At 44.7% G+C, this 23,466-nt stretch overlaps 4 protein-coding genes across 6 annotated transcripts; 2 read left to right on the top strand and 2 right to left on the bottom strand.

Moving 5' to 3' along the window:
* Nucleotides 1-2,346: 2,346 nt before the first annotated feature.
* LOC112894518 (mannan endo-1,4-beta-mannosidase 1-like) lies at nucleotides 2,347-5,221 on the top strand. Its single transcript, XM_025962264.1, has 3 exons — nucleotides 2,347-2,807; nucleotides 2,940-3,134; nucleotides 4,142-5,221. Exons 1-3 carry the CDS (start codon nucleotides 2,484-2,486, stop codon nucleotides 4,883-4,885), a joined length of 1,263 nt encoding a protein of 420 aa, XP_025818049.1. The 5' UTR covers nucleotides 2,347-2,483; the 3' UTR covers nucleotides 4,886-5,221.
* Nucleotides 5,222-5,589: 368 nt separating this feature from the next.
* On the bottom strand, nucleotides 5,590-10,757 carry LOC112894517 (aspartic proteinase oryzasin-1-like). 3 transcript variants are annotated; one of them, XM_025962260.1, is made up of 15 exons: nucleotides 10,587-10,757; nucleotides 10,385-10,470; nucleotides 9,871-10,250; nucleotides 9,712-9,772; nucleotides 8,791-8,885; nucleotides 8,579-8,691; nucleotides 8,152-8,320; nucleotides 7,972-8,011; nucleotides 7,817-7,881; nucleotides 7,407-7,520; nucleotides 7,173-7,237; nucleotides 6,779-6,938; nucleotides 6,572-6,691; nucleotides 6,118-6,206; nucleotides 5,590-5,867 (listed from the first exon to the last, which is right to left on the bottom strand). In XM_025962260.1, exons 3-15 carry the CDS (start codon nucleotides 10,234-10,236, stop codon nucleotides 5,783-5,785), a joined length of 1,542 nt encoding a protein of 513 aa, XP_025818045.1. In that variant the 5' UTR covers nucleotides 10,237-10,250; nucleotides 10,385-10,470; nucleotides 10,587-10,757; the 3' UTR covers nucleotides 5,590-5,782. The 3 variants fall into 3 exon arrangements, with proteins under 3 accessions (XP_025818045.1, XP_025818047.1, XP_025818048.1); XM_025962262.1 differs by lacking the exon at nucleotides 10,385-10,470 and adding an exon at nucleotides 10,308-10,384; XM_025962263.1 differs by lacking the exon at nucleotides 10,385-10,470.
* Nucleotides 10,758-11,364: 607 nt separating this feature from the next.
* LOC112892137 (pterin-4-alpha-carbinolamine dehydratase 2, mitochondrial) lies at nucleotides 11,365-14,919 on the top strand. Its single transcript, XM_025959226.1, has 7 exons — nucleotides 11,365-11,542; nucleotides 11,637-11,698; nucleotides 12,370-12,455; nucleotides 12,868-12,953; nucleotides 13,040-13,163; nucleotides 13,640-13,708; nucleotides 14,447-14,919. The coding sequence occupies exons 1-7, from the start codon at nucleotides 11,483-11,485 to the stop codon at nucleotides 14,539-14,541; spliced, it is 582 nt and encodes a 193-aa protein (XP_025815011.1). The 5' UTR covers nucleotides 11,365-11,482; the 3' UTR covers nucleotides 14,542-14,919.
* A 231-nt stretch (nucleotides 14,920-15,150) lies between these two features.
* On the bottom strand, nucleotides 15,151-23,129 carry LOC112892136. Its single transcript, XM_025959225.1, has 10 exons — nucleotides 22,659-23,129; nucleotides 20,833-20,876; nucleotides 19,798-19,918; nucleotides 19,633-19,711; nucleotides 18,905-19,539; nucleotides 17,961-18,246; nucleotides 17,616-17,886; nucleotides 16,999-17,136; nucleotides 15,906-16,388; nucleotides 15,151-15,752 (listed from the first exon to the last, which is right to left on the bottom strand). Exons 1-10 carry the CDS (start codon nucleotides 22,840-22,842, stop codon nucleotides 15,477-15,479), a joined length of 2,517 nt encoding a protein of 838 aa, XP_025815010.1. The 5' UTR covers nucleotides 22,843-23,129; the 3' UTR covers nucleotides 15,151-15,476.
* Nucleotides 23,130-23,466: the final 337 nt, after the last annotated feature.

Genomic DNA, 23,466 nt, shown 5'->3' with positions numbered 1-23,466 from the left:
AAAGACTGGGAGCGGCGGGTGACCGGGGAAATAGGGGGCGTCGGTGAGTGAGTGGGGGCACCGCCGTCCTCTCTGCCGTGGAAGCAGCTCAGGCCGCGCCGCGCCGCGTGGAGCCGTGGACGCAGGCACACAGCCACAGACACAGGGGGAGCGGAGCGGCGGCACCCCCTGCCAAGTGCCAAGGCACACACAGTTCGGCGGGAGGACCCTCCACGTGAGGGAGAGAGGCCATGTGATCTGGTGTGCCCCGACTCGACAGAAACGGGCGTCACTGCCTCCCAGCCTCTGCCGTGATCTCACTCGCATTCTCAGCAGAGTTATTTTTAGCACCGGGATCTCGCTCGCCTCTGCGGGGAAGGAGCCGAAACCGACGGGCATACTTCCGGCAACCGGTCAGGGCGATTGCCGTTCCGGATGGATCATTTCCCCGTAGGACCAGAGGACGACGCGTCCCCGTCCATTCCGATCCGATCCCATGTGCCTCCACATGCTGCAATTCATCAGCGGCAGGCAACGCAGACCACGGTACAAATACACGTACCACGTCGAGATGGATCTCGGTGCCCGGTCCGGTACGGTGTAGTACTACGACTACCACTACCCATGCGCATCTCTCGTAGCTGCGAAGTTAACGATCTGTGTGTACCCATCTTATTGGCGTTGGCGAACGTGAGTGCGAGTGACGCACCTTGCCTTCAAACCCAACAAGGCACCATCGTCCTGTGCGGTACCACTGCTATGCACTGCAATTAAGAGGCAAGCGTCGTGCCGCTACACTACCACATCGACAAAAAGGCATCCCAGGCTTTCGATCCTAGCTTGATGACCCTGCGATCTCGCGTGACTCGGGGGGCAAAGCAAGAACAGCACCTGTGCTGTGCCCTCTCGCGCACCAGAGGCCGCCGCGCCTGAAATTCAAGTAACCGCCCAAACATCAGGGGAGCCCGGTGAGGTCACAACGCATGGAAATGGATGGATGCAGGCGCATCTATCGCGCAGGGTGCGCCGGCCGCGGCTCCTCGCCGTCTCCGTCTCCGTGGAACACGACCCTACCAGCAAGAGTTGACGGCAACATCTGGATGGCTGAGGTGGGCATATTTTTAACCGAGCACAAGGGAAGTTAGGCCCCGAATTTATGATAAACCGCGTCATATCAGATGTTTATCGGATGTTTGGATGCTAGTTAGAATTAGAAGTATTAAATATAAATTAATGATAGAATAAATTCCATAATTTTTAGACTTTTTTGCAAGACGAATATATTAAACCTAATTAGCCCATAATTAGTTCATGTGATGCTATGGCTTGATAGATTCGTCTCGTGAATAAATTCTAAACTTGTGCAGCTAGTTTTATAATAAACTTATATTTAGTCCTTTTAATTGATATCAAAATATTCGATATGACAGAGTTTATTATAATAAACATCTGACCTAACCTACAGTACAAGTGCTACTACAAGAACCAGGGCTACGATGACCTGTAGGTCTAAGCCTAGGTAGACGAGCTCGATAAGCACACTGCCGCTTGCGCCTCAAATTTGCAGCTAATGCGGCATTGTTAACTTTCTTCGATGACCTTGAATGCCAACCCAACCAGACATTCGCGCGGTGAAAGCCGCAACTAGGCTATGCATAATGGCAGCCGTAATATGAATTTTCCAAACCTGACAAGTGGTTCTCAATACAATTACTCTTGCGTCTTAAGTGAAAACCGAAAGGAATTTACATCACATCAGGCAGAGCAATAATGATGCTTTTTTTTTTGCGAAAGGCAATAACGATGCTTGATTACTAATAAAACATAAAGAATGCATTTTAGCAACTTATGAATGTACTACTAGACAACTTGAAACTAAAACCGTCCAGGAAAAAAAAAGACAGAGAGGAAACATGTAAATCTGAATCCAGAAACCGTACACGATGGGCCAATGCACAAGGAGGGCAGAAGAAGATCCCCGCATCATGCATTGAACTTCGGTCGCGGTACTCCAGCGGGAGGCCCTAAATTCAGTTGCGGTTTGCTACTCCGTCATGGGCGTCGAGATGGATTCGGTAAACCCTACCAATGCAGCCGTACCATCGAAACCCCATCATGTTCATGCTCCCAACGCCCATGTGGGGTGTCCGCAACCAAAAACAAAAGCCTTTTGCATTCAAGCGCCGGAACCGACAGAGTTATAGTAGTGCCCTCTTCTCATTCGAAAGATGGGAGCCCCGGAGACCCGCTGACAGGTGGGCCCACCTCACAGTCACAAATTATTTGGCCGGTGATGCTGTTTATCCCCACGAAACGTACTGAAACCACCATGCCTGGTGGTCTATTTAAACCTCAGTTGGCCACAACTTGGCGTCTCCTCCTTCCACAGTTCAGAGTTCCATTCTTCTTCCCAACTTCATCTCACCACCATTGCTGGCCATCCGAGAGGAAGAGGAGAGATAGACAGAGGCAGCAACACACACGCAGCTCGAGTGCATAGAAGAATGAGGCTTCGTGGAGCTCTTGCTCTGCTTCTGCTCCTCTGCATCCATGGCGGCCGTCAAGGAGCAGATGCCGCGCGAGACGGGTTCGTGAGGGTCCAGGGCACCCGCTTCGTGCTGAACGGCAACCCGTTCTTCGCCAACGGGTTCAACGCCTACTGGCTCATGTCCTTCGGCGCCGACCCCGCCCAGAGGGGCAGGGTCACCTCGGCGCTGAGCCAGGCCGCCGGCGCCGGCCTCTCCGTGGCCAGGACGTGGGCGTTCAGCGACGGCGGCAGCAATGCCCTGCAGTACTCCCCCGGCCGCTACAACGAGAACACCTTCCAGGTCCTTAGCCGCACTTGTCTGTCACTCGCTCCCCTCTGTGCCAACGGCTCTGTTTCTTAAGTTGTTCTTGCTTTCTTTGCGTTGTTCGTGAGCTGATGCATTCCCGTCTCTTTTTCTCTGGTGTTCATCCAGGGGTTGGATTTCGTGTTATCTGAGGCTAGGAAGCATGGGATTAAGATGATCCTGAGCCTTGTGAACAGCTACGACAGCTTTGGAGGGAGGAAGCAGTACGTGCAGTGGGCAAGAGAGCAGGGGCAGAGCATTGGATCTGACGACGAGTTCTTCACTAACCCTGTTGTCAAGGGCTTCTACAAGAACCATATCAAGGTAAAAAATAAAAAAGCAGGGTATCACAGTAATTTGCACAGTTTTTGTTTGCTGAGAGTCTTCCCTTATTTGTTGAAATGAAAAGATTGGCTGTTCTTTGACAAATTTTTGGGCGATCAATGATCTGTTTACCATGTGTGTGTGTGTGTGTTTTCGGCGGGGTAGGAATTTCACCCTGCTTATTTGGTTGTTGCTTCTTTTAAGCCTCGTAAATGCTATCTACTGACAGTGCCGATAAAGCTAGAAGATTCAGCTCCAGATATAGGCTATTATTACACTCCTTGTTAATTCTTTCCATTGAATCGAAATCGTTGCCTTCGCATTTGTTTTCAAAGAGAGATTCTTTCTTGTTTTGGCCAAGGAAATAAAAAAATCATAAATGTTTGGCATTAAGACAAGAGATAGAGCATTTTCCTCGTTGTTTTGATCTGTGGAATCACCGCGGTAAAATATCCAACCTTGAGAGGTGCAACGTGGTATGTTCGAGGCCACAATGAAGGATAGACTGGTTCTGTTTCTGTCAGGGAGCTATGCGCCTTCAGCATCATCCTATTTTAGGGTCCAAATCTACAGCATCTTTCTTTACGCACACTCCAATGCGCATACTGCGAGTTCAACGTTGGTAGGCAGTAAAATTATTTTGGTCTGAATACTGCGAGTTACAGTGAACTTACTTTGGCCTGAATACCGTGACGCTGTCGGTGGAGAATACTAGTACTGAACACTGTGCACTGTGCAACTACTAGTACAGTAGGACTGTAGTAAGTTCATCGAAAACAGGCAGGAGAAAAGGAGGGAAAAAGGCCTAAAATGTTACACATTCTGTGGATCTTGTTGGTCTGCATTGGACAATCAGTCAAACAATGCCTTGCTCTGGAACTAGGACCATACTAGTATGCTTTAGAGCTCCTACTGTTATCATCGCTTGTCTGAATCTTTTGTTGCTAGTTCCACACAGCACGTTTCTGACAAAAACTTTGCTCGTCTTTTTGCACGGTGGATCGAAGACTGTGCTGACGCGGGTGAACACGATCACGGGCGTGGCGTACAAGGACGACCCGACGATCATGGCGTGGGAGCTGATGAACGAGCCCCGGTGCCAGTCGGACCTCTCCGGGCGGACCCTCCAGTCGTGGATCGCGGAGATGGCGGCGCACGTCAAGTCCATCGACGGCGCCCACCTGCTGGAGGCCGGCATGGAGGGCTTCTACGGCGCGTCGACGCCGTCCCGCGCCGCCGCCGTGAACCCGTCGGGGTACCAGCTGGGCACCGACTTCGTCGCCAACAACCGGGCGCCCGGGATCGACTTCGCCACCGTGCACGCGTACCCAGACCAGTGGCTGCCCGGCCTGGACGCGCCGTCGCAGCTCCGGTTCCTGGGCGCCTGGCTCGACGCCCACGTCGCCGACGCGCGGGACGCGCTGCGGAAGCCGCTGCTGGTGGCGGAGTTCGGCAGGTCGCGCCGGGACCCCGGGTACAGCGGCGACCAGCGGGACGCGGTGTTCGGGGCGGTGTACGGCAAGGTCTACGAGTCGGCGCGCGCCGGCGGGCCCGCGGCGGGGGCGCTGTTCTGGCAGCTGCTGGCGGACGGGATGGACTCGTACGGGGACGGGTACGAGGTCGTGCTGGGCCAGGCGTCGTCCACCGCCGGCGTCATCGCGACGCAGAGCCGGAGGCTGCAGGGGCTCGCCAGGGCGTTCGCGCGCGCGCGCAAGCCCAAGCAGGGGCAGGCGGGCAAGGGCGGCAACTGAAGGCGATGGACTGCTGCTAATAAGGTCAAGATCAGGGCGATTTGCAGCAGGAACGCGTCTCTTTTTTTTTTATTGTGCGTTTGGGTTATGGGTGTGTGTGTGTGGTGAGTTTAAATGGTGCGCGCGCGTCGACGTCTCCTCGAGATGATTTGAAGATTCATCCGGGAGCGAAGTGGCGTCCTCCTCCGTGTCTTAGAGGGCATGCTTTTAAGTGTTCTTGTTGATCACGGGAGGAGCGAAGTTATGGTGCAAGGCTGTGGAAGAAGCAGCCTGTGGTAGTAACTTAGTAAGGTTGTCACTTGTGTTATGATTTATATGAAGGGATCTTTTGTCCAAGTAGTTCCTTCTGTTCTCATCCACCTTGGTTACTCCGTGAGAGCTGCTGATCACTCAATTTCCTCACTACCAGCTTTCATCTTTGGTTAATTGTCATCTGGTGGTTCCTTGATGACCATCAGGGAAACAACTAGCACGTCCATTATATGGAAAGGAACTTTTTCAGACGAGAAGAGATGGACCAGTTATCTTGTCAACACTTGCTTACTGATTGCATCCTGATTCATAGTTCTGCAGCACGACGGCTGGGACAACTTGAACTGAAGATCGTGCATTGCAACTATGCAAGAATGCGCCTGTCCCATATTCATATAGCGCAGGCTGAAGGGTTAAAAAAAAAATCAACACTAGAGGACAGCACAAACATGGTCAACAGCAACTTATCAGCTTGAAACCCTGCCTTGATAAATATATTAGCCAGCTGAAACAGACAGGTCTATCATCTCAGATCACACAAGCATTATTGAGGATGTAAAGCATATACATACATGCTTGCAGGACATCACCCCGAGCTGAAATGCAAATGCTGTAGGGTTCGTCCGATCGCCTTGGAGGGCCGCATCATGCCGCCTCCGCGAAGCCAACCTTCAGGTTGCCGTAGTCAAAGACGGTGTGGTAGGCTCCCATGAATATATCACCCAAGATCCTGTGTCGTCACCGAATTCTCATAATCAGAGCGAGGAATATAAGCTTTGTTTTTACAGTAGTAGTAGTTTATCAGAAATGTTATTCAGTTAGCACAACAAAAATTGGAAGCTGATCCCACAAAGGAAGAATCAACACAACTTTACATTTGTTACATGCCGAATAATTTCAAAACAAGCATGTTCCATGATGACTCGGGTATTTTTTTCGGTGAGAAAATTTTGTAAGAACTTTGAAGGCGTGTAATTTACCAGAGAGGGCCACGAGGAGGAGGAATGTCCATAGCTGTGAAACCACTGATGCACTGAGCAGCATGTCCTTCACCAACCTTCAGGATATACTGAATAATAGAAATGATAAATCAGTTTTCTGAATATAAAAGGAAAATGGCAGAATATACCAGTGAAATTGTACCTGAATAGCATGATAAAATAGAGGGTTAAACCTTATATGTATCTTCACCAGTTAGATTCCAATAGAGTATTGAAACCTTACATTTATTATATTAGTATTATCTAGCATGCCTATATGAGAACACCTGATGAGAACCGATGTATAAGAACTTACAGGACCTCCAGTTCATGAAAAGAGTACATTTAGCATCCTTATTTGCTTATCAGTAGAATAGGAACAAGAATATACTTAACTGGATAAAGTTTTCAATGAAAAACAAACAAGATAATAGCCACAGAGAAGATGCAATACTTGTTCTGGTTTGAGCGCGAACTTTCTACCCCCGATGGTAAAGGCAATGTCAGGCATGGATGCAACTCTGCTGCAGTCCACAGATGATTCTCCCATAGGACTAGGAAGCCTCTCACACAGCTGCAGAATGGAGCCAGTTTTGCAACATTTTTTAAACTTGTATTTAAGTAAGATTCTTGCATTGGTTTTACAAGCTATGAAACTTACCTGATTAATGTATTGCAACACTACATCCTGAGTTTGGTTCTGTGCAAGCTGGTTCTGTATCCATACAACAGCCGTTTCACAGGCATTGCACATAGCTTCATTGAAGAGACCATTTGATTCCCCAACTCCATCATCTACCACACTCCGAATACCAGCAACGCTAATATTGCACACGAGGCATCATAAGTAACAATCTCAACTATCAAGATATTAGACAAACAATATGAAAGCTTATAAATAGATGGAAAACTAACTTCATGCCGTTCACCCATTTCATATTAAGCTAGCTTATTTGGTCAGCACTAGTATAGCAGGTAGCAAACACTAACATTGAAGTAATTACTACTTGCAGAATTGTGAAGTGTAATGGTATACATTTATATTAAATCCATACCTAAAACCATGAGCTCCATCAAAAGTACATACACCAACTGAAGAGCATATCTTTGCCGGATGTGTCTGCATCATGATCCCAGATAAAATTCAGCATTCTTTCATACAACAGCAACCTTAGTCCCAAGCAAGTTGGGGTAGACTACAACACAACAAATTTCTCACATGTCTAATATATGAGTACCAAACTAGAATGAGACAAATTTGAGGGTCCATGCTTCAGGAACGCACAAACCTCTGCTAGCAGCTGATCTATGATCCGTTGCCCATACTGAGAAACAACTGCCTTGCACTCTTGGCTGACTACCCCAGCAGCACCAATATTTTCATTTATTTGAGTAATTATGGCCTGCATATCCATATAGATTCATTAGGACATACAAATATTAATTTAAAAGTGCAGTACACTAGTCCGGTTAGAAATTAAAACTTAAGCAGAAAGCATAGAGGTCAAATGATTTGGAAGTTACTTTGTCACTTTGATTACTAGATATATTTATAGCAGAAATGCAAATCTTATAATTTCCATAGGTACCAGGGCTCAGGAAATAAATCAATGATAACAACCCCAGAATTAGATTCAACACACCCATTTTCCTTTCTGGTGGGCAAATTAAAAAAAATAAAACAAAATTCATAACATACTGTGGGACCAGTCAGCAATGAAGTTCCAGAATCTGCTATTGCTGCACAGCCAGAAGCACAGAATCCTAATAACACAGAGCCATTTACAAAAGTGAGTAGAACATTTTGCACTTAGATACATGCGCATTAGATATAGAAAAATGATAAAATGATACCTGTGGACTTTCCTCCAATCAGGACATCGCCCATACCAAACTGCAGGAAGTAAATGAGGTCAATTCATGGATTTGAATTTTGTCAGAAGACGCAGCACAAAAATATTTCTAGCTACCACTGAATACATTTGAAAATGTAATAATCAATACTCAACTAACTGAAAAGTGATGAGATGTTACCTGCCAGTAGCCCTTCCTAGTGACAGGGACATATGTATGATTTCCCTTATAGTGATTAGGATCAATTCCTCCAAATACAATTTCACCTCCCTGCCCTTCATCAGCATGTCGGTTGAACCAGAATGAGAAAACAGGATCACCAACAAGACCCTGTTTAACCATGTTGTACCTGTAAATTTGTTTATGGTAATATGATTATCTTTTACTATGAGGGGACTACAAAATATAAAAGACATAATTCATAAGTGTTACCATTTTGCAGGACAATACATAAGCAAAACTAGACCATAAATGAAAATCAGGAGTGACAGTGTTTGGATCTAATTACCAATTTACCATATAGTACACACAAAGGGAATATTCATTCAACAGTTGACATTACCAAACAGGCACACGTTAGATCACTTTGCCAGCCAGATTTGCTCACCAGACAGGTACAACAGCTCCAACTGAGATTTCCTTAAATCCAAGCCCAAGAATGCCATCGAATTTTGCAACCATGAAAGTAACACTTGTCTCCCTTGTAGCTTCAATGAAATCCTAACAGAACAACCCAATAAAACCCACATATTGTAGGAAAGGATGTACATGAACAGATAAGATAGAACAAGTGCAGAACACGTGACGATTGGAATAAACCTGATTTTTCACAACTACATCACCAATTTTCACACTGTCCCGGCTAAAATAGCCAGACATCGCACCAGTACCATAGCGTATAGAAGCAGGTTTTCCTGCAAAGAGGGAGCAGTTGTGGATTACAATGACTTTAACAAAAAAATCTTACTGCAGCTTTAAGAATAAAGCCATGCATTGTTCAATAAATTTGAGTTGGATGTTAATCTTCTGAATGGACGTTGTGGGTTCTCATGTCTCCAATAGTGGACAGAAGATTCTAGTTGTTTACTAGTAAAGCTCATGCCTACCATAAAACAGTTTTCATGTTAAGTCTCAGATTCAGAGAATAGACATGGCTGGCTGAATAATCCCATTATCTGGAAAATGTGGTTGGTTTTTGAAAGAGTACTTTGGACTGCAAGCAGCACCATGTCAGCATTGCCCCAAGTCCCCCAACCCAGGTGTCAGAGATGGGTGATGAGAGACCTCACCAGAGTAAAGAATTCTACATTTCTACCAAAGGCAATTATCATAGTTCAACGACCCAATAAATAAGCATACATAATTTCTAATATTTCTTTTTTTTCCAGCTTTCACTATACCTTAAAAGCATCAACTAAGTCTTCACTGTGTATCAACATTACGATTTGATTGCTTCCCAGAGGAAAAAAAATCTAAGCTGACATATTATTGAATTATAAATTTTACAATCATTAATATCTAGCTAAAAATTATTAAAAATGAAAATGAAGCTAAAATTCTGAAATGGTCATGCATGCCTACCTAACTACTCACTAAAGGCACGAAAACTACATTAGTCATCGACGACAGAATAGTGATCAATCAAATATATATAGAAATACACACTGATCTCCAGAACACAATACACTATCAAGCTTGTAAGAGGGGCCTCGTAGGAACTAGGAGGACTAAGTCACAAACCATTCTTCTTATAAGAGTTCGATCGGCCGGCCTTGTACCTCTCGTGGAAATAGCAAGCAATCTGCAGCAAGAACCAAAATTATCACTCTATTTTAGAGCCACACACGCAAGTATACTACTTAAAACAGTCTCAATCACAGAACCCAACACGGTGCGCACCGATGCGTAGCACTTGGAGGAGGGCACCCAGAGGTTGGAGCTGCCGGTGTCGAAGATGACGGTGAACGTCTGCGGCGGCGTGCCGATGCCGATCTCACCGTAGTACTGCGCGTTGAGGTAGTTCTTCAGCGCCACGATGTCGCCCTCCTCCTCGGCCTCGGCCTTGTTCAACGCGGCTGCGGCGGCGGCGTCGTTGCTGCTGCCGAGGAAGCCGCGGCGCCGCTCGGCGTGGAGGCGGCCGTTTTTGTCGGCCGGCCGCTTCTTCAGCGGGATGCGGACCAGGCCCTCTGCCGGCGGGGCGAGGAGGGCGTGCAGCAGCGCGGTGGCGAGGAGGATGAGGAGCAGCGGGACGCGGCCGGTTCCCATGTCTGCACGGCGAGCTGGGAATCGAAATCCAAATTAGGAAGGTGAAGCGATAGTGCGAGATTGATCAAGTCCGCTTTTGGAAGGGTTTAGGGAAAATCGCAACGGCTGCTCGAACTGATCACCAATTTGGGGGAGTTTGGGTACCAACCTATCGAACAAAAAGAATTAGACGAACCAACGGAAAAATGGCGGAATTGTGGCTCAGTCTGATTCAATCCGCCCACACTGCAAAAACTGACCAATACTGATCCAGATCAACAGCAGGAGCAGGAGTGCTCAAATTTGTTCGATCCCCCCGGCGATTCCGTAAATCGCAACCCGAATTCCGAAGCGAAGAAATCTGCACTCACCTGATGGCTCGAGCGGGAGGGGGAGCAGGAGCAAGTGAGCAACCGCGGCCCGCCCCCGTGCTGCACTGGCGAGTGGGGGAACTGGGGATCGCGAAAGGAGAGTGGAGCCCGCTCGCCTACGTGGGTCAATTTATAGTGACGTGGCTGGTCGGCAGTCCTAGCCGTCTGATCTCTGGGCGGTGTTCGATGCGCCGTGGGATCGAGACGAAGCGCCAGTTTCTACGTGCTGGCATCCACTTTGTACCCAGAGGGAGAGTTTTGTTTCAGATAGATTGATTGAAACTAGTAAGCAAGCAATGCGTGGAAAGTGAATGGGAAACCCCAACTACTTTTGTTCTCACCTTCCCGGCTGAAACGAAAACGCTAGCGCAAGAGGAGTTGCGTGTCGCACTGTCCATAAACACCCAAAGCATGGCACGTGAGGAATTCGTCACGGCGATTGCTGAAAGAATGCAAAGCTCCACCAGCAAGTTTGGTTGTCTTCCGTGTTCCCTCTGGGATAACTGTGGGCGCTGCAAGAAAGCAATCAGGAATTCAGGATGTTTTTTGGGTGCTAGCCGTCGCCCGTCGCCTCTGCCAACAATTCCTCTTCATACTGACGAAGAATTGAGCGAGCCTCCATCGGGGGAGAAGAAATTCGGGACCCGTCTTCCTTTCCTCCAAAAACGAACCAGAGGCCCGTATTTCTTAAGAAACACTTGAGGCCCACTCACTCTTCTTAGCATAAATTGAGGCCCATCTTCCTCGCGAAAATGTCGAGGCCCATTTCAAGTCTGAACTCAACACGACCACTCGCACCGGCCCCTGATACCCAACCAGTCTGTCAGGCTCTCAGACCGCCGTGCCGTCCCTCTGCGCCGACTCCGCTTTCTTCTCCGGGTCCGGTGAAGCCCCCGATGATCCGGGCAGCAACGGTGCAGGCTCGACTCCTCCTACCATGCTCCTACGCAAGCCAGGTGAGCATGGGAAAGATCGACCCGCCTGCGTGGGAGCATATCATCGAACACCTCCCGCGCGCCGCTGATGTGCCTCTTTCCGTTGGCCGTGCAGGCAAAGGCGGCGTCCCGCTGGCCTCTCGTCTCCGGGAAGCCTTCGCTTCTTGGGTGTGGGCGGTATGGCCTCGTTCTATCTGCAACTTCCCGAGCATCATTGTGGCATGTCTAATGCGTACCCTACAAGTGGTTGTCGCTATTAGCCTTGATGTCGATGCATGGAGTTTGTGTTAGTTGGCTCATTTACGAGGATCACACTGTCTGGTTCCATATTCGGATTATTAACTTGAAAGAACCCGCCAGATAAAACCATTAAGAATTGATGTTTCATGTGGAATTGAGGTTTCGTATTTTTGCCGTGCAATAATCTGCTTGGTTTGGAGAAAAAAAACTGTAGAGTTAGTATGCTCGGTTGGCTTTAAGTACTGTACACTGCTTCATATGACACTGAAAATAAAAATGCAAAGGGGTGTTAGGCACAGGCACAGCAGTGCAATTTTGTCCAATCAACATGAAGATAAGCCCTTTAACCCCTTCTTCGTGCCTTGCCCCTGTGAGAGTCTTGTTAGATACATGGCTATAGATCAAAAGAATGTAACGTTCGACTTAGCTAACCAAATTTCTGAAGCTCTACTTATGGTTTGTTGAACTCATGGTTATTCACCAGATGAACTTAAGTCTATGGGCTCTTCCGCTCTTATGTTTCAAGCTCCCTGACAAATGGCATTGTTTCATGTCCTATGTGTGCCTTTATAGTTTGTTCACTGATTGGAGGCATCACTATCTTGCAGTCCTTTCCATCAGATGGACACAAGAGGGCAAGATGAAAATAAAGTGTTGACTGCAAGAGGGTGCCATACTTCCCCTGAGAGTCAAGGTCATTGGTCTCTTCAAAGTTGCCTCCAACAGACTGAAATGCATCTTGCACAATTGAGGCATACAGTTAATGTGTCGGTCAACTCTATACATAGTTTGTCCCTGTGCAAGCATTTCATCTATCACTGCGACAATAATAAGTACATCATAATCATGCAAATATGATTACACTCCCTGAGTTATATTCAGGGTACCTTCTTATGGCCTTGGTGAACGAACAATGATGCATTAATTACATATGGTCCTGTAGCTTTTATGCTCCTATAGGCATTATATTATATTCTTAATTGGATAAGGATTATGTTAGGAACTTAGGATCACATTCTTCTAACCCGACCTGAACTTTTTAAATTCTTCCTGGTATGTCTACACCTGACACTTGTAAATAATTCTGTGCATTTCTATTATTTCAGAATTAGCAAAGAAAAGTTGTGTTCCATGCAGCTCTAAGGATTTACATCCCATGTCAGAAGATTCTGCTAAAAAATTGCTTGAACAGGTATTCATCTTTTTTAGTTTTTTGTAGTGAAAATCTTTGATAAGATTGTTCATGTTCCTACTCCATTGGCTGATACCTGAAAACAGGTGAATGGTTGGGAACTGACAACTGAAGGTGGTATTCTGAAATTGCATAGAGCATGGAAGGTGAAGAACTTTCTTAAAGGACTTGAGTTCTTTCAGCTTGTTGCTGCTATTGCTGAGGAAGAAGGTCCTTTCTTCTCTTTGTTCTACTTACTGTCTTTTGTTTATTTACCCAATGTTCAATCTTTCATCTATGCTTTCTAATAAAAATTAAATAACTGCATCAACTCCTGTTGAATTGTTATGTGAACAACATAATGGACACGAGAGCTAGGAATCCTGCTCCAGTCAAACCTGGGGAATTATTCCAGTATTCCTATGATGAATATGGAAACTGAAACATTTCAGGAGATAACTATCCCCTCATAGATGCAAGGTGTCAGAACCAAGCTACTTTCTGTTACCTAATGCATAGTGTTTACTGTAGTTAGATCCTTACACGTGACATTTATGTGTAGCATGCTGTGAGGGTTTCATTATATTTTGTGAAAAAACTCCTTCAACTGATCATGAGTACACACAGAATCCAACAAATTTGTATAGGTGCAATTCTTTCGATAACAATGTGAGCACAGTTTGTTTAAACAGATATGCTTTCTCCAGGTCACCATCCAGATCTTCATCTTGTTGGTTGGAATAACGTGAAAATTGATGTTTGGACTCACTCTGTCAGTAAGTGATTCAAGAGCTTTCTTTTCCTAGTTTATTTTGATTTATATGTCACTGAAGCAACTCATTTGTATTATCTTCTTTTCAAACTATTCGTTACAAAATTGTTGCACTGTTGCGTGACTTTGATCACTGTGAGTCCGATGGTCAGATGACGTTTTGGTAGTTATTTAGTTTTACTGCATCAGCTATTCATATTTGATACTTGATTAGCAATTTTTCCAATCCAAATAACCATATCCATATGGCCTTTTCCTTTTGTGCTTCATTATATTTTATAGGGTTTTCAACATCTTGAGGAAATCAAATATTAGAATTGTTTTTTAAGGAATTAGTCAAGAAATCATGAGAGAAGTATGAGCTCATAACAGCAGTTTGCGTGTTGAATTTATTACAAATTTGTCTAGGGAAAGGCATGCTAAAGCTTAAAAAGAATGATGAGAGCACCTGTTTATTTTCTTTCAAAAATATAAGATCACTTGTTTATATTAAATTGTACTGTTGAAGTTTGCAGCAATTGAGATACTTTATAGGATTCTAGGATGAAACCGTTACTTTTCGTTAGCTACTGCCTACTGCTACTGGGTTAGAGTTAGGTGTCTTGTTAGAGCTCGAGTTGGGCATCGATGGTAGGCCAAATGTGCTCTCAGTTGTAAGCTGGAAACCTCAGCAAACTTTATTTTTGCTTTCTGCTAAAAGCACGGCCTCTAGTCTAATGTTAATCCTTTATTATGTTTGTAGGAGGTTTAACAGATAATGATTTCATCCTTGCTGCAAAGATCAATCATCTCAATTTAGAAGGCATTTTAAGCAAGAGAGCCAATGTCCAGAAGTAGCTCAAACGTGTCGACCAAATCAGACCTGTTTTTACGTGCTCCACTCAAACTGTTTACATGTAACTCGTATTTTCTTGGGAAGGGGGAAGCCGTATACGCCTGGTGAAGTCAAATGTCGAGGTCTCCTGATTGTGAGTTTTGACTTGCTGAAAAATAGTATAGCAGTACATGTTCAGTAGCTCATTTTAATTTGCTAATTTCTTCGAGATAGGCTACTTTCAGTCCGTAGTTCAGCTGCTGCGGTAGGAGCAGGCGTGCAACTAGGCAATAAAGGGTCGAATTCTCTGCTATGCCCCGCCCGCGTGTGGGGCAGACATCCAGCTATTGCCAATTCCCACTTTCTGCATTGTTCGATGAGCATAATCCATAACATGGAAAAGGACGGGCTATTCCAAATTTGTAACGAGTACTTTTTTGTCGTAAATTTAATAGTCCTGGAATTTAGACGAAACTCCAATGATACATGTCAATTTCCATGGAACAGCCTGACTACCTGTTGAGTCACCGTGTAGTCACTAATCACCGCTGGGGCTTTGTGCCAAACGACAGAGCAACTACACACCGATCCTGACTGCGTTCAAGATTAGCAGCAGGTGAGGGGACATCAGGGGAAAAAGATGGCACATCACAAGGTATGAGAAGCAGATCTGTTAGATGAGTTAGGACTTTACCGTTACAAGATAGCACCTCTGCAACATCACTCGCTATCAAAGTAAAAAACCGCGACAAGCTGAAATTAGTCCCGAAGACACGCGCAACAACTGGCAAAAAAGAAAAGAAAAAAACACACTTCGACGCTGTTGGATGGATCATCCTCTGCTCAGCAGCGCTCAAGACGGCAGCTCTGATAGTCTGCTCACTTCACGGCGCAGCATGCCAAGGCTTGCAGATAACCTGGCAGTGTAGAGAGGCTTCTCCCACGAGAGCACAGGTGTCTAGTAGCTGTGCTGCCAGAGCTGGTGCGATGGTTGGGACGGTGCCGCCTGGGAATTGTTCAGGCTTCCCTCAGTGGGGTTCTGGGGGTGCTCCTGTGGCAGACCGGCCTGCGACTGGTAGAAGCTCGGGTACCCAAGACCACCATATTGAGAGGGTTGCTGTGCCTGGCGGAAGCCACCCTGCTGGCTCTGTCCCTGGAAACCGTAGAAGTTGCCAGGTGGAACTGCTGCTCTAGAACCAGCAGCTCCATGAAGCCACATTGCCGGGTTATCACTCTGAAATGAAAAATGCACCATTCAGAATGAAAGAAACACCCAAATCAAAGAATAGAAACAGAAGTGTGAAGTGCGAGAAGTTCCCGCAGTCAAACAAGGCTACACATGCAATCAAGGACACCGGAAGATCAATTGCATGAAGTATCTTATTACCTGCTGTAGCGCCGCATAATGATTTGGATCTTTGAATTGTGTGCCTAAACCTTCATCAAACCCCAAAGTTGTGGGCGCAGAGGGGGCACCCTGATTTAGGCTGAAATTTCCAGGAATATTATTTGCATTTCCGAATCCTCCATAACCAGAGAGTGATGATGGCTGTGGTAGGCTCGAAGCAGGAGGGCTGCTCTTGTATTGTGGCATTGAATACTTCATTCCAGCTCCAGGAACAGCAGGAGCAGCAGACTGATGGAAAGGTCCATTACTGGAGTACGCTTGCTGGAAGGCTGCTGATGGTAGGAAGTAGTTCTGAGGCATATACGGATAGCCAACCAGACTGGCGAAGGGCCCAAGGGGTAGAGTTGGCTGAGAGTATGGATGTACAGGCAGTTGTTGCGGGAGAGGAAGCCCTGACGGGATGCTCGTACTGGGAACATGTTGCGTAGACTGAGTGTTGGGGAAGCCTCCTTGTTTCAAGGTCTGGAGAAAGTTCAAGAAAAGTGAAAAGCGATAACAAGAAAGAAAATATTGAAATGGCAGCACATCAACGTCAATACCACATTACCACACAGTGATAAAATGAGACTAGCCCATCAAGCTATCTCAAAAATAAAACTGATACTCTACATAAGTATGATTCATTCTATACACACTACAAACTTGCATTGCCCTAAGTTACTTTTTTATTGTCATGTGATTCATCTCTGCAAGTATGAATAGGTGACACAATTGAATGAATTGGTAAAAATAATCAAGTCATCAGAACTTGAATAGTACTCCATTGTAAAAGTGGGGTCACAAACTCACAACAGATCTTTATCAGAACTTGAATAGATACTCCATTTTAAAAGTGGAGTCACAAACTCACAACATATCTTTTTAATTAGTTTTAAAAGTGGGGTCACAAACTCACAACAGATCTTTTTAATGAGTTCAGATCTTAACCGCTTCTTATCAATTGGACATTTGAAGCATACATAAAAAAAAAATCAAAATTACAGAACCATGTCAAAAGCACACACAATATGTTCTATTGTACTTGCAACAAAACGGATAACGAATACAGAAATATGTCATAATTTTAAATTACCTCTTGCATGGAGATTCCAGGCAAATTACTAGGTGCAACAGGTGGGTTATATTTTGTAGCTGACTGTGTTTGAAGCAACTGTGAAAAGTCAAAGTCCCGAAGAGGGGCAAGATTTGACCCCAACAAGTTATTGGGTTGCTGCAAAATGATATTAGAAGAACAAATATAAGGATTACAAAAGGAAAAAGATAACAGCAGGAAAATTGGCAAAGAAAGACAATAAAAGAATAAATGGCATCCCATTACAATCATCACTACATGAAATATGATAAAGTTTTAATTCAACGTTCATGTGATCATATAACTTTGAGAAGGCAACCATGCATTTTGCCATATTAATATTATTCAATGCATTAAAATTGAAATCAAACTAGTTACACCCTTCAATTATTAAGACGACACAGAATTCAGAACTGGATGCTGGTTTATCTCATATAGGCTAAACAGCTTCATTCCTGGGTGCACTACAGGTTCTCAGCCAAATAGCTTCATGCCTAACTGCCCTACAGGATATGAGCCTAGACAAGTACTTGTGTGAAAAGTTAAATTTCTAGCTCTTTTATTTCAGAATTAGAACTGACAGTCAGCCTATCTCTGTGATAAAAAGATAAATGTACCAGTAAGCTTGAAAAGGGGGAAAGATGTTGTGATTGAGTGTTTCCTTGTGTATCATCCATTGCACTTGGCTGTGTTGTGTTCGAATATGCATGACTTGATACCGATGGCAGGTTATATTGAAGACCAGGCACATCTAGGGCACCCTGCCTCAGTACATCAGGCTCTGAAACTGATGGTCCATCAATAGTTTCCATGTTACTACCAATTCTGGTCTCAACATCCTCATTTGCTGGAGGATTTAGAGCACCATTTTCATAGTAATCTTGATTCCTGTAAATAACAAACTCATCAGAAGAGGGACACCTCATGTAATCAACTGAAAGGTTTTAGGAGAAAGTTTTCACCTAACATCTATTTGATTAACTGATGGGGATTCATCTGGAATAGGCACCTCCTCCTCCTCCAAACTGCTTTTAGGTACCTTTGATGAAAGCAAGCCAGAAAAGGCACCAGATTCAAAACTACCAAAGCTCAAGTGAGCACAGTCTGCATTTGCAGCTTGTAGATGATCAGGTAGTATGACCGCAGGATTATCTTCAGTAGACTTAGTTGCAACTAAATCGTCATCCTGTAGGCTTAGATGCTGAAAGTTTGCCGCAGCTGATTCCGCGTCAAGATTGGAAACCTCGGCTGCAAGAAAAAGAAAAAAAGGAAGAAAAGAAGCATATTCAGAGGTCAGTTCTAGTTATCTAAAATTGTGTGCATCCTTCTAAACAATTATATTGCTGAAAACTGTGATCTTATTAAACATATCTATTTAAGGCTCAACACAAATCCTTCTACAAGTTCTACATCTCAATTTCCCACCTTTCAGACCGTCAATACTAATGCAACAATCTTGGTCTTGATGTGAATTGTGATGATTCATGTATGTTTAATGATATTATATTACCATTGCTATTTATTTAGTCATGAGAAGGAATGCTGCTTCTAAATTAAAAAAAAACAATGTGCTCGTTACATCTGACATTGTTGATGTGCTAAGATTAAAATGACTCTTCAAAGGCTGTGTTCTCATTGCTAGCATACACTGGCACTACGAGGTACTATAAGGGACAAGGAAAAAAAAATGCAAAATTACTTGATGTGCCAATTTGGGCTTCTTATGCAAAGGTAAATCCTTTCAACACCTGAATGATGGGCCTTGCGAAAACAGTAGATGGTATTCCTTTATCTCTCTTATAGATCATATTAGTATAAATGTGCCGTGCGCTAGGACAGACAGAAATAAAGAGCTCCTAAATTCCATTTCAGGAAAGAGATGTGTGTTGATTTGGCAGATACAAACCTTCATTATCAACATATGAATGCACTTGAGCCTGGTACGTAGTTGAGTTCTGTAATAATCCATCATTGAATTGATTGTTCTCCTCAAGGATTTCCAAGTGCCTCTCAGAAGATATTGCTGGTTTAGTTGAGCTGTTCTCTTCTGTGTGAGAATTTTCTTGCGAGTAAGCTGCATCAGCAACAACCACCGATGAGTCAAATGGTGTAACAGATACTGATGTGTCACCGGATGTCTCAATGCCTTTTGATTGAGTTCCCGATGGTGGCTCATCCTGTGGAAACCAATCATTCTGATGCATTTGGTTGTTTTCAGCAGAAGCATGACTAGAATTCACATTCGGAGGAATAGGATCTGGGAGAGCAGGAAATCCCTGGTCAAACGCTGACGGTAGGGCTGTGCTTGCAGAATGTTTTGAGTTCTGGTTTACAGAGCTAGACAAAGATGGGGTTTGACCAGCATATGATATGTCTGCTGTTGCCATCTTGCCAGAAGACCTTACTTGAGGTCTACCCATTTTCACAATATCCGCCATTGACATCTGACCTGGCACCCCACACCAAGCGGGCTGAAATCCAGATGATGATTGTGCTGCTCCAACTGATCCATTAGGAACCACATCTTTGTTGGCAGACAAACTACAAGAATGAAAATCAAACAGATAAGCTATCTGTAATACATAGAAAACAACTAGATCTACCTGAAACCTCCAGTTCCTGAATATTTGTTACCATGGAACTGTTTGCTTCTGAGTTGAATTGGATGCTGCCACAGCAGGTCCCAATATCGATGATCTTGAAGCCATATAATCTGGTTGTGTTGAAAATGAAAAACAAGAAACTGAGTGACCAAATTTAAAAGCTCATGAATACAAACTTTGGGCGAAAAAATCTTACCAGTGCCACTGGATCCAGACTGAACTGAATTGCTTCGTCCAGAACGGTCTGCACCACCTCTAGTGCCTCGACTGTTTGAGTTACTTGCTCCTCGAGATCTTGGTTCTGGCATTTCTTTAACCTATGAGAAAATTCAATATACGCTAATGTAAGATATCAATACTAAAGGGAAAAGGTCCATTTTACTCCCCTCAACAATTCACTTTGTCCACTTAACACCCTAAACAAAATTTAGGCTCAAGCTACTACCACAAACTATTTCAATTGGTCCAATCTACCCCCTAATGAGATTTCTCTTTTTTATTTCTCCACTTACAAGTGGAATTTGAACTTTAAATTTTGCAATGTAACTTATAATATGATGCCCTATGCTAGAAAAATACATTATGATTTTTTTCATGAATATTTTTCATGCAGAATTGTATTTTTGTGATAAAGTTCATGTTAAATGTTTCCAAATTATGAAAATAACCATGAAAAATTCTTAATGCATTTTTTAACATATGACATCATGTTCTCTATCCACTCACAAAATTTGAACTTAAAATTCAATTCGTACGCGGAGAAACAAATAAGAGAAATATCATTAGAGGGTAGATTGGACTAATTGGAATTGTCGGGGGAGTAAATTGAGCCTAAATTTTTCTCGGGGGGTTAAGCGGACGAAGTGAATTGTTGAAGGGAGTAAAATGGACTTTTTCCATATTAAAGCGAGATGCCGTAATATATCAAGAGAGTGAGTTTGCATATGTAAGCTTTTAACACAGAAAGATCAATCACGAGTCAAGAAACTAAATATCTCATATATCGAAAAGTTGTTATTGATTCTATATATCCAATGAAACAGAACAATATGTGCAAGAGAAGATTATATACAAGCTTTTACGAGCACAGTCGGGGACGACCCTATTGATTCTTCTAACAGAAAAAAAAAGGTACAAGTTTTTAAGTACAAAATAAAAGTTGGCTATCAAGGGTGAGCTCAAATTACCAAGAACATCAGGCAGATAGAAATAAAGCTCAAACTCAACTGACCTCCTTTTTCTTATCACGCTTGCTCTTTACCTCTTGAAAAGTATCTGGAGAAAGATCAGCAATATGTGAGAACCATATACAAGAGAACAGCTGGAAACATGGAATAACAACACAAAAAAATTTAACCGTGTCAACAAAACTGATGCATAATCTAAAAATACAAGACCAGTGTCCATTACATTAAATAGAAGAACAAGGTCAGGTTCTAGAATTCATTTTCCAACTAACCGCATATGTTGGGATCGGTCACAATCGGAGGAATAAGTGTTTAAGAAATTATGGTAGCTACTAATCTTTTACAATAAAAATGGCACACCTTCCCCAGTAGATAAATCAGACCCTCAGTTGCATGAAAATATGTGTGTATCAATCAAAAGTAAAAGGTGGAGCGACATATAAAGGTTCGAGTAAGCAGTTACTCAAACATTCAATAAGATAATATTCCAGCTTCCACTCAATATTTTCGTTCATTCTCATAAGCTCGAGAAATTATAGAATCAAGTTGGATCTGACAACAAACGTGGCAACACATGTTAATACAGATTATTTGTTTCACCAGCCTCAAAAAGAATGTGACATATGAATGCCAAACCATAACCATCACTTCAGCCTTTTAGTACCAAACACAATAATAAAAGACCAAACCTCTGAAGCAACTAAGGCACTTACATAAATATTCATAATTAGGGTTCTGCCTGACAAGGTTACGCTCATGTATAAAGGCAAGGTGATATCTGATACGGTGATACCATACTTATGGCATGTTGAAGCACAAGTAGACCCCAAGAATACCCGCAATCATCATCATTCCAAAGTAAACAGAGTCTACACTGCACCAGCTCATCTAAATTCTGCCGGAGATGAAAGAAATCAGACTGTACAGTTCAAACATCAAAGACCCAATATTAAAATCACCCCTATCTTTCATAATCTAAGTTTCAAGATAACTGATTTTTGTCATCCTAACTGTATCCAACCCTAAGTCCTAACCAAACAAAGCTTTAGATTGTTAGTGACCTATAAATCTAGTTCCGATAAAACTTAAAACCCAAACAAAAGAGGTCTTGCATCCTCCAGTGCATTCAGTGGACAGCTATGCCTTTATTTGCCTTCTTACCAACTAAGCTCACCTGTTTGCATTCCCTAAAGGTTCGCATGTCATTCATTCTTCTGTTAATCTAATCCATTTTTAGCACCAAAATACAGAGATAAAAAAGAAACCCATCCATTTTCCTTAGCAAACATCTGACAGATCCATATCCACTGCACCTCAGTCATACTAAAAGGGAACCGGGCAATAACAGGATGGAACTGTTTCGCTTTGTTCCAATTCGTGCATAGAAACACCTTACAAAGCCAAAAGCTTAACGCTAACACAGGAATAACTCTATTTCCAACAGTTCTCGTGACCCAAAAATTGGAACTTAGAAATCAGAAAATAAGCACTTGGAACGGCACCAAACTTTCACGCAGCAAACAAATCCAGAAGCTCCAAATCCAAAGGCATGAATTAGAAAAATTACAAAACCGAATAACAAATCCTAGCAAAACCAATTCAACGCCAAACGAAAACTCTAGCATGTCCTGCCCGACTGCCACTAGCCTGCAGCACATTCACCGCCGAACTCCAGCAGAGCAGTAACAAATCACCGCAAATCCCCAAAGCGGAATAAAAAAAGGCACGATTCCTAATAAGTCATAACCCAACACTCCCCAACTCAGTTATCCAATCCAATCACGCAAGCACACACCCTCCGGTAAAGCAGTACAGACTGAACAAAGCCACACGAAACATCGAGGAAAAGGGGAGCGGTGAGAGATGGGACCTTGGGACAGGAGGCGGCTGACCGCCTCGTCGGGGTCCATGCCGCACTCCCGCAGCGCCGCGTAGATCTCCGCGTCGGGGCGGTTCACGATCTCCTTCAGGCCCTGCACCAGCTTCCTGGCGGACGCCGGCACCGGCCCCGCCGAGCCCCTCGCTCCCCCTCCCCCTCCGCCGCCGCCGCTCATCCTCGCCGCCGGAACCCCTCGCCGGGAACTCCCGCCCGCCTCCGCCGCCGCCAAACTGGCTCCCGCGAGGCGGCGAATCGCTGGCCCGGGAGGGCGAGTGGTAGAGCGGCGGCGTCGCCTCCCCGCTTCGGCTCGGGCCTGGGCTGCTTCCGCGTCCGCTTCTGCGCCTGCTGCTCCCACCCACGCAAACGCAAACGGCGGCCAAATTCCAAAACCCTCCCTGCCTCGCCCTCGCCTACCTTTATATACCACGATGCGCTGCGGCCGGGGAGGAAAAGGATTAAAAAAATAATTTCCAGCTTTTGTCCGCGCTTAACCTTAACCTCCCTCACCCCCCCCCCCCTCCCCTCCCCTCCTCTCTATCCACCCCGTGCACACTTGTCGCGGGGCCGTTGATCCCCTCAGGTCGCACGTCGACGCGTCACGCTGACTCCATGGGCCCACCTTCCTCGGACCCATACGTGGTCACCATGCTTCAGTGGGTCGCCGGTGTCACGTAGCTGTAACATGCACGGGATTCCCTGCCCCGGAGTGGTGAACCCTCGCAAACAGGGACGGGAAAGTTCCGCCCCGAGGCTAGCATGTGGGGCTATTATCCCCTGGCCCCACGTGTCATCCATTCGC

The sequence above is a fragment of the Panicum hallii genome, chromosome 5, assembly GCF_002211085.1.
Source record: "Panicum hallii strain FIL2 chromosome 5, PHallii_v3.1, whole genome shotgun sequence".
Lineage (NCBI taxonomy): Eukaryota > Viridiplantae > Streptophyta > Magnoliopsida > Poales > Poaceae > Panicum > Panicum hallii.
Note: the sequence above shows the minus strand (reverse complement) of the source record. Positions and strands in the feature narration are given on the sequence as shown.

Bases quoted from the DNA above. Each gene is read 5' to 3' on its own strand.
- LOC112892137 (XM_025959226.1), top strand. From the start codon at position 11,483: ATGATCCGGGCAGCAACGGTGCAGGCTCGACTCCTCCTACCATGCTCC. The intron at 11,699-12,369 runs GTATGGCCTCGT...ACTATCTTGCAG, and splicing joins TCGCTTCTTGGGTGTGGGCG to TCCTTTCCATCAGATGGACA. The intron at 12,954-13,039 runs GTATTCATCTTT...ACCTGAAAACAG, and splicing joins CTAAAAAATTGCTTGAACAG to GTGAATGGTTGGGAACTGAC.
- LOC112892136 (XM_025959225.1), bottom strand. From the start codon at position 22,842: ATGAGCGGCGGCGGCGGAGGGGGAGGGGGAGCGAGGGGCTCGGCGGGG. The intron at 17,887-17,960 runs GTGAAAACTTTC...TGTTATTTACAG, and splicing joins GTTAATCAAATAGATGTTAG to GAATCAAGATTACTATGAAA. The intron at 17,137-17,615 runs GTACATTTATCT...ATCATTTTGCAG, and splicing joins CCCCCTTTTCAAGCTTACTG to CAACCCAATAACTTGTTGGG.
- LOC112894518 (XM_025962264.1), top strand. From the start codon at position 2,484: ATGAGGCTTCGTGGAGCTCTTGCTCTGCTTCTGCTCCTCTGCATCCAT. The intron at 2,808-2,939 runs GTCCTTAGCCGC...GTGTTCATCCAG, and splicing joins ACAACGAGAACACCTTCCAG to GGGTTGGATTTCGTGTTATC. The intron at 3,135-4,141 runs GTAAAAAATAAA...GGTGGATCGAAG, and splicing joins TCTACAAGAACCATATCAAG to ACTGTGCTGACGCGGGTGAA.
- LOC112894517 (XM_025962260.1), bottom strand. From the start codon at position 10,236: ATGGGAACCGGCCGCGTCCCGCTGCTCCTCATCCTCCTCGCCACCGCG. The intron at 8,692-8,790 runs GTTTATTCCAAT...TTGTTCTGTTAG, and splicing joins ATGTAGTTGTGAAAAATCAG to GATTTCATTGAAGCTACAAG. The intron at 7,521-7,816 runs GTATGTTATGAA...ATGGATATGCAG, and splicing joins CATTGCTGACTGGTCCCACA to GCCATAATTACTCAAATAAA.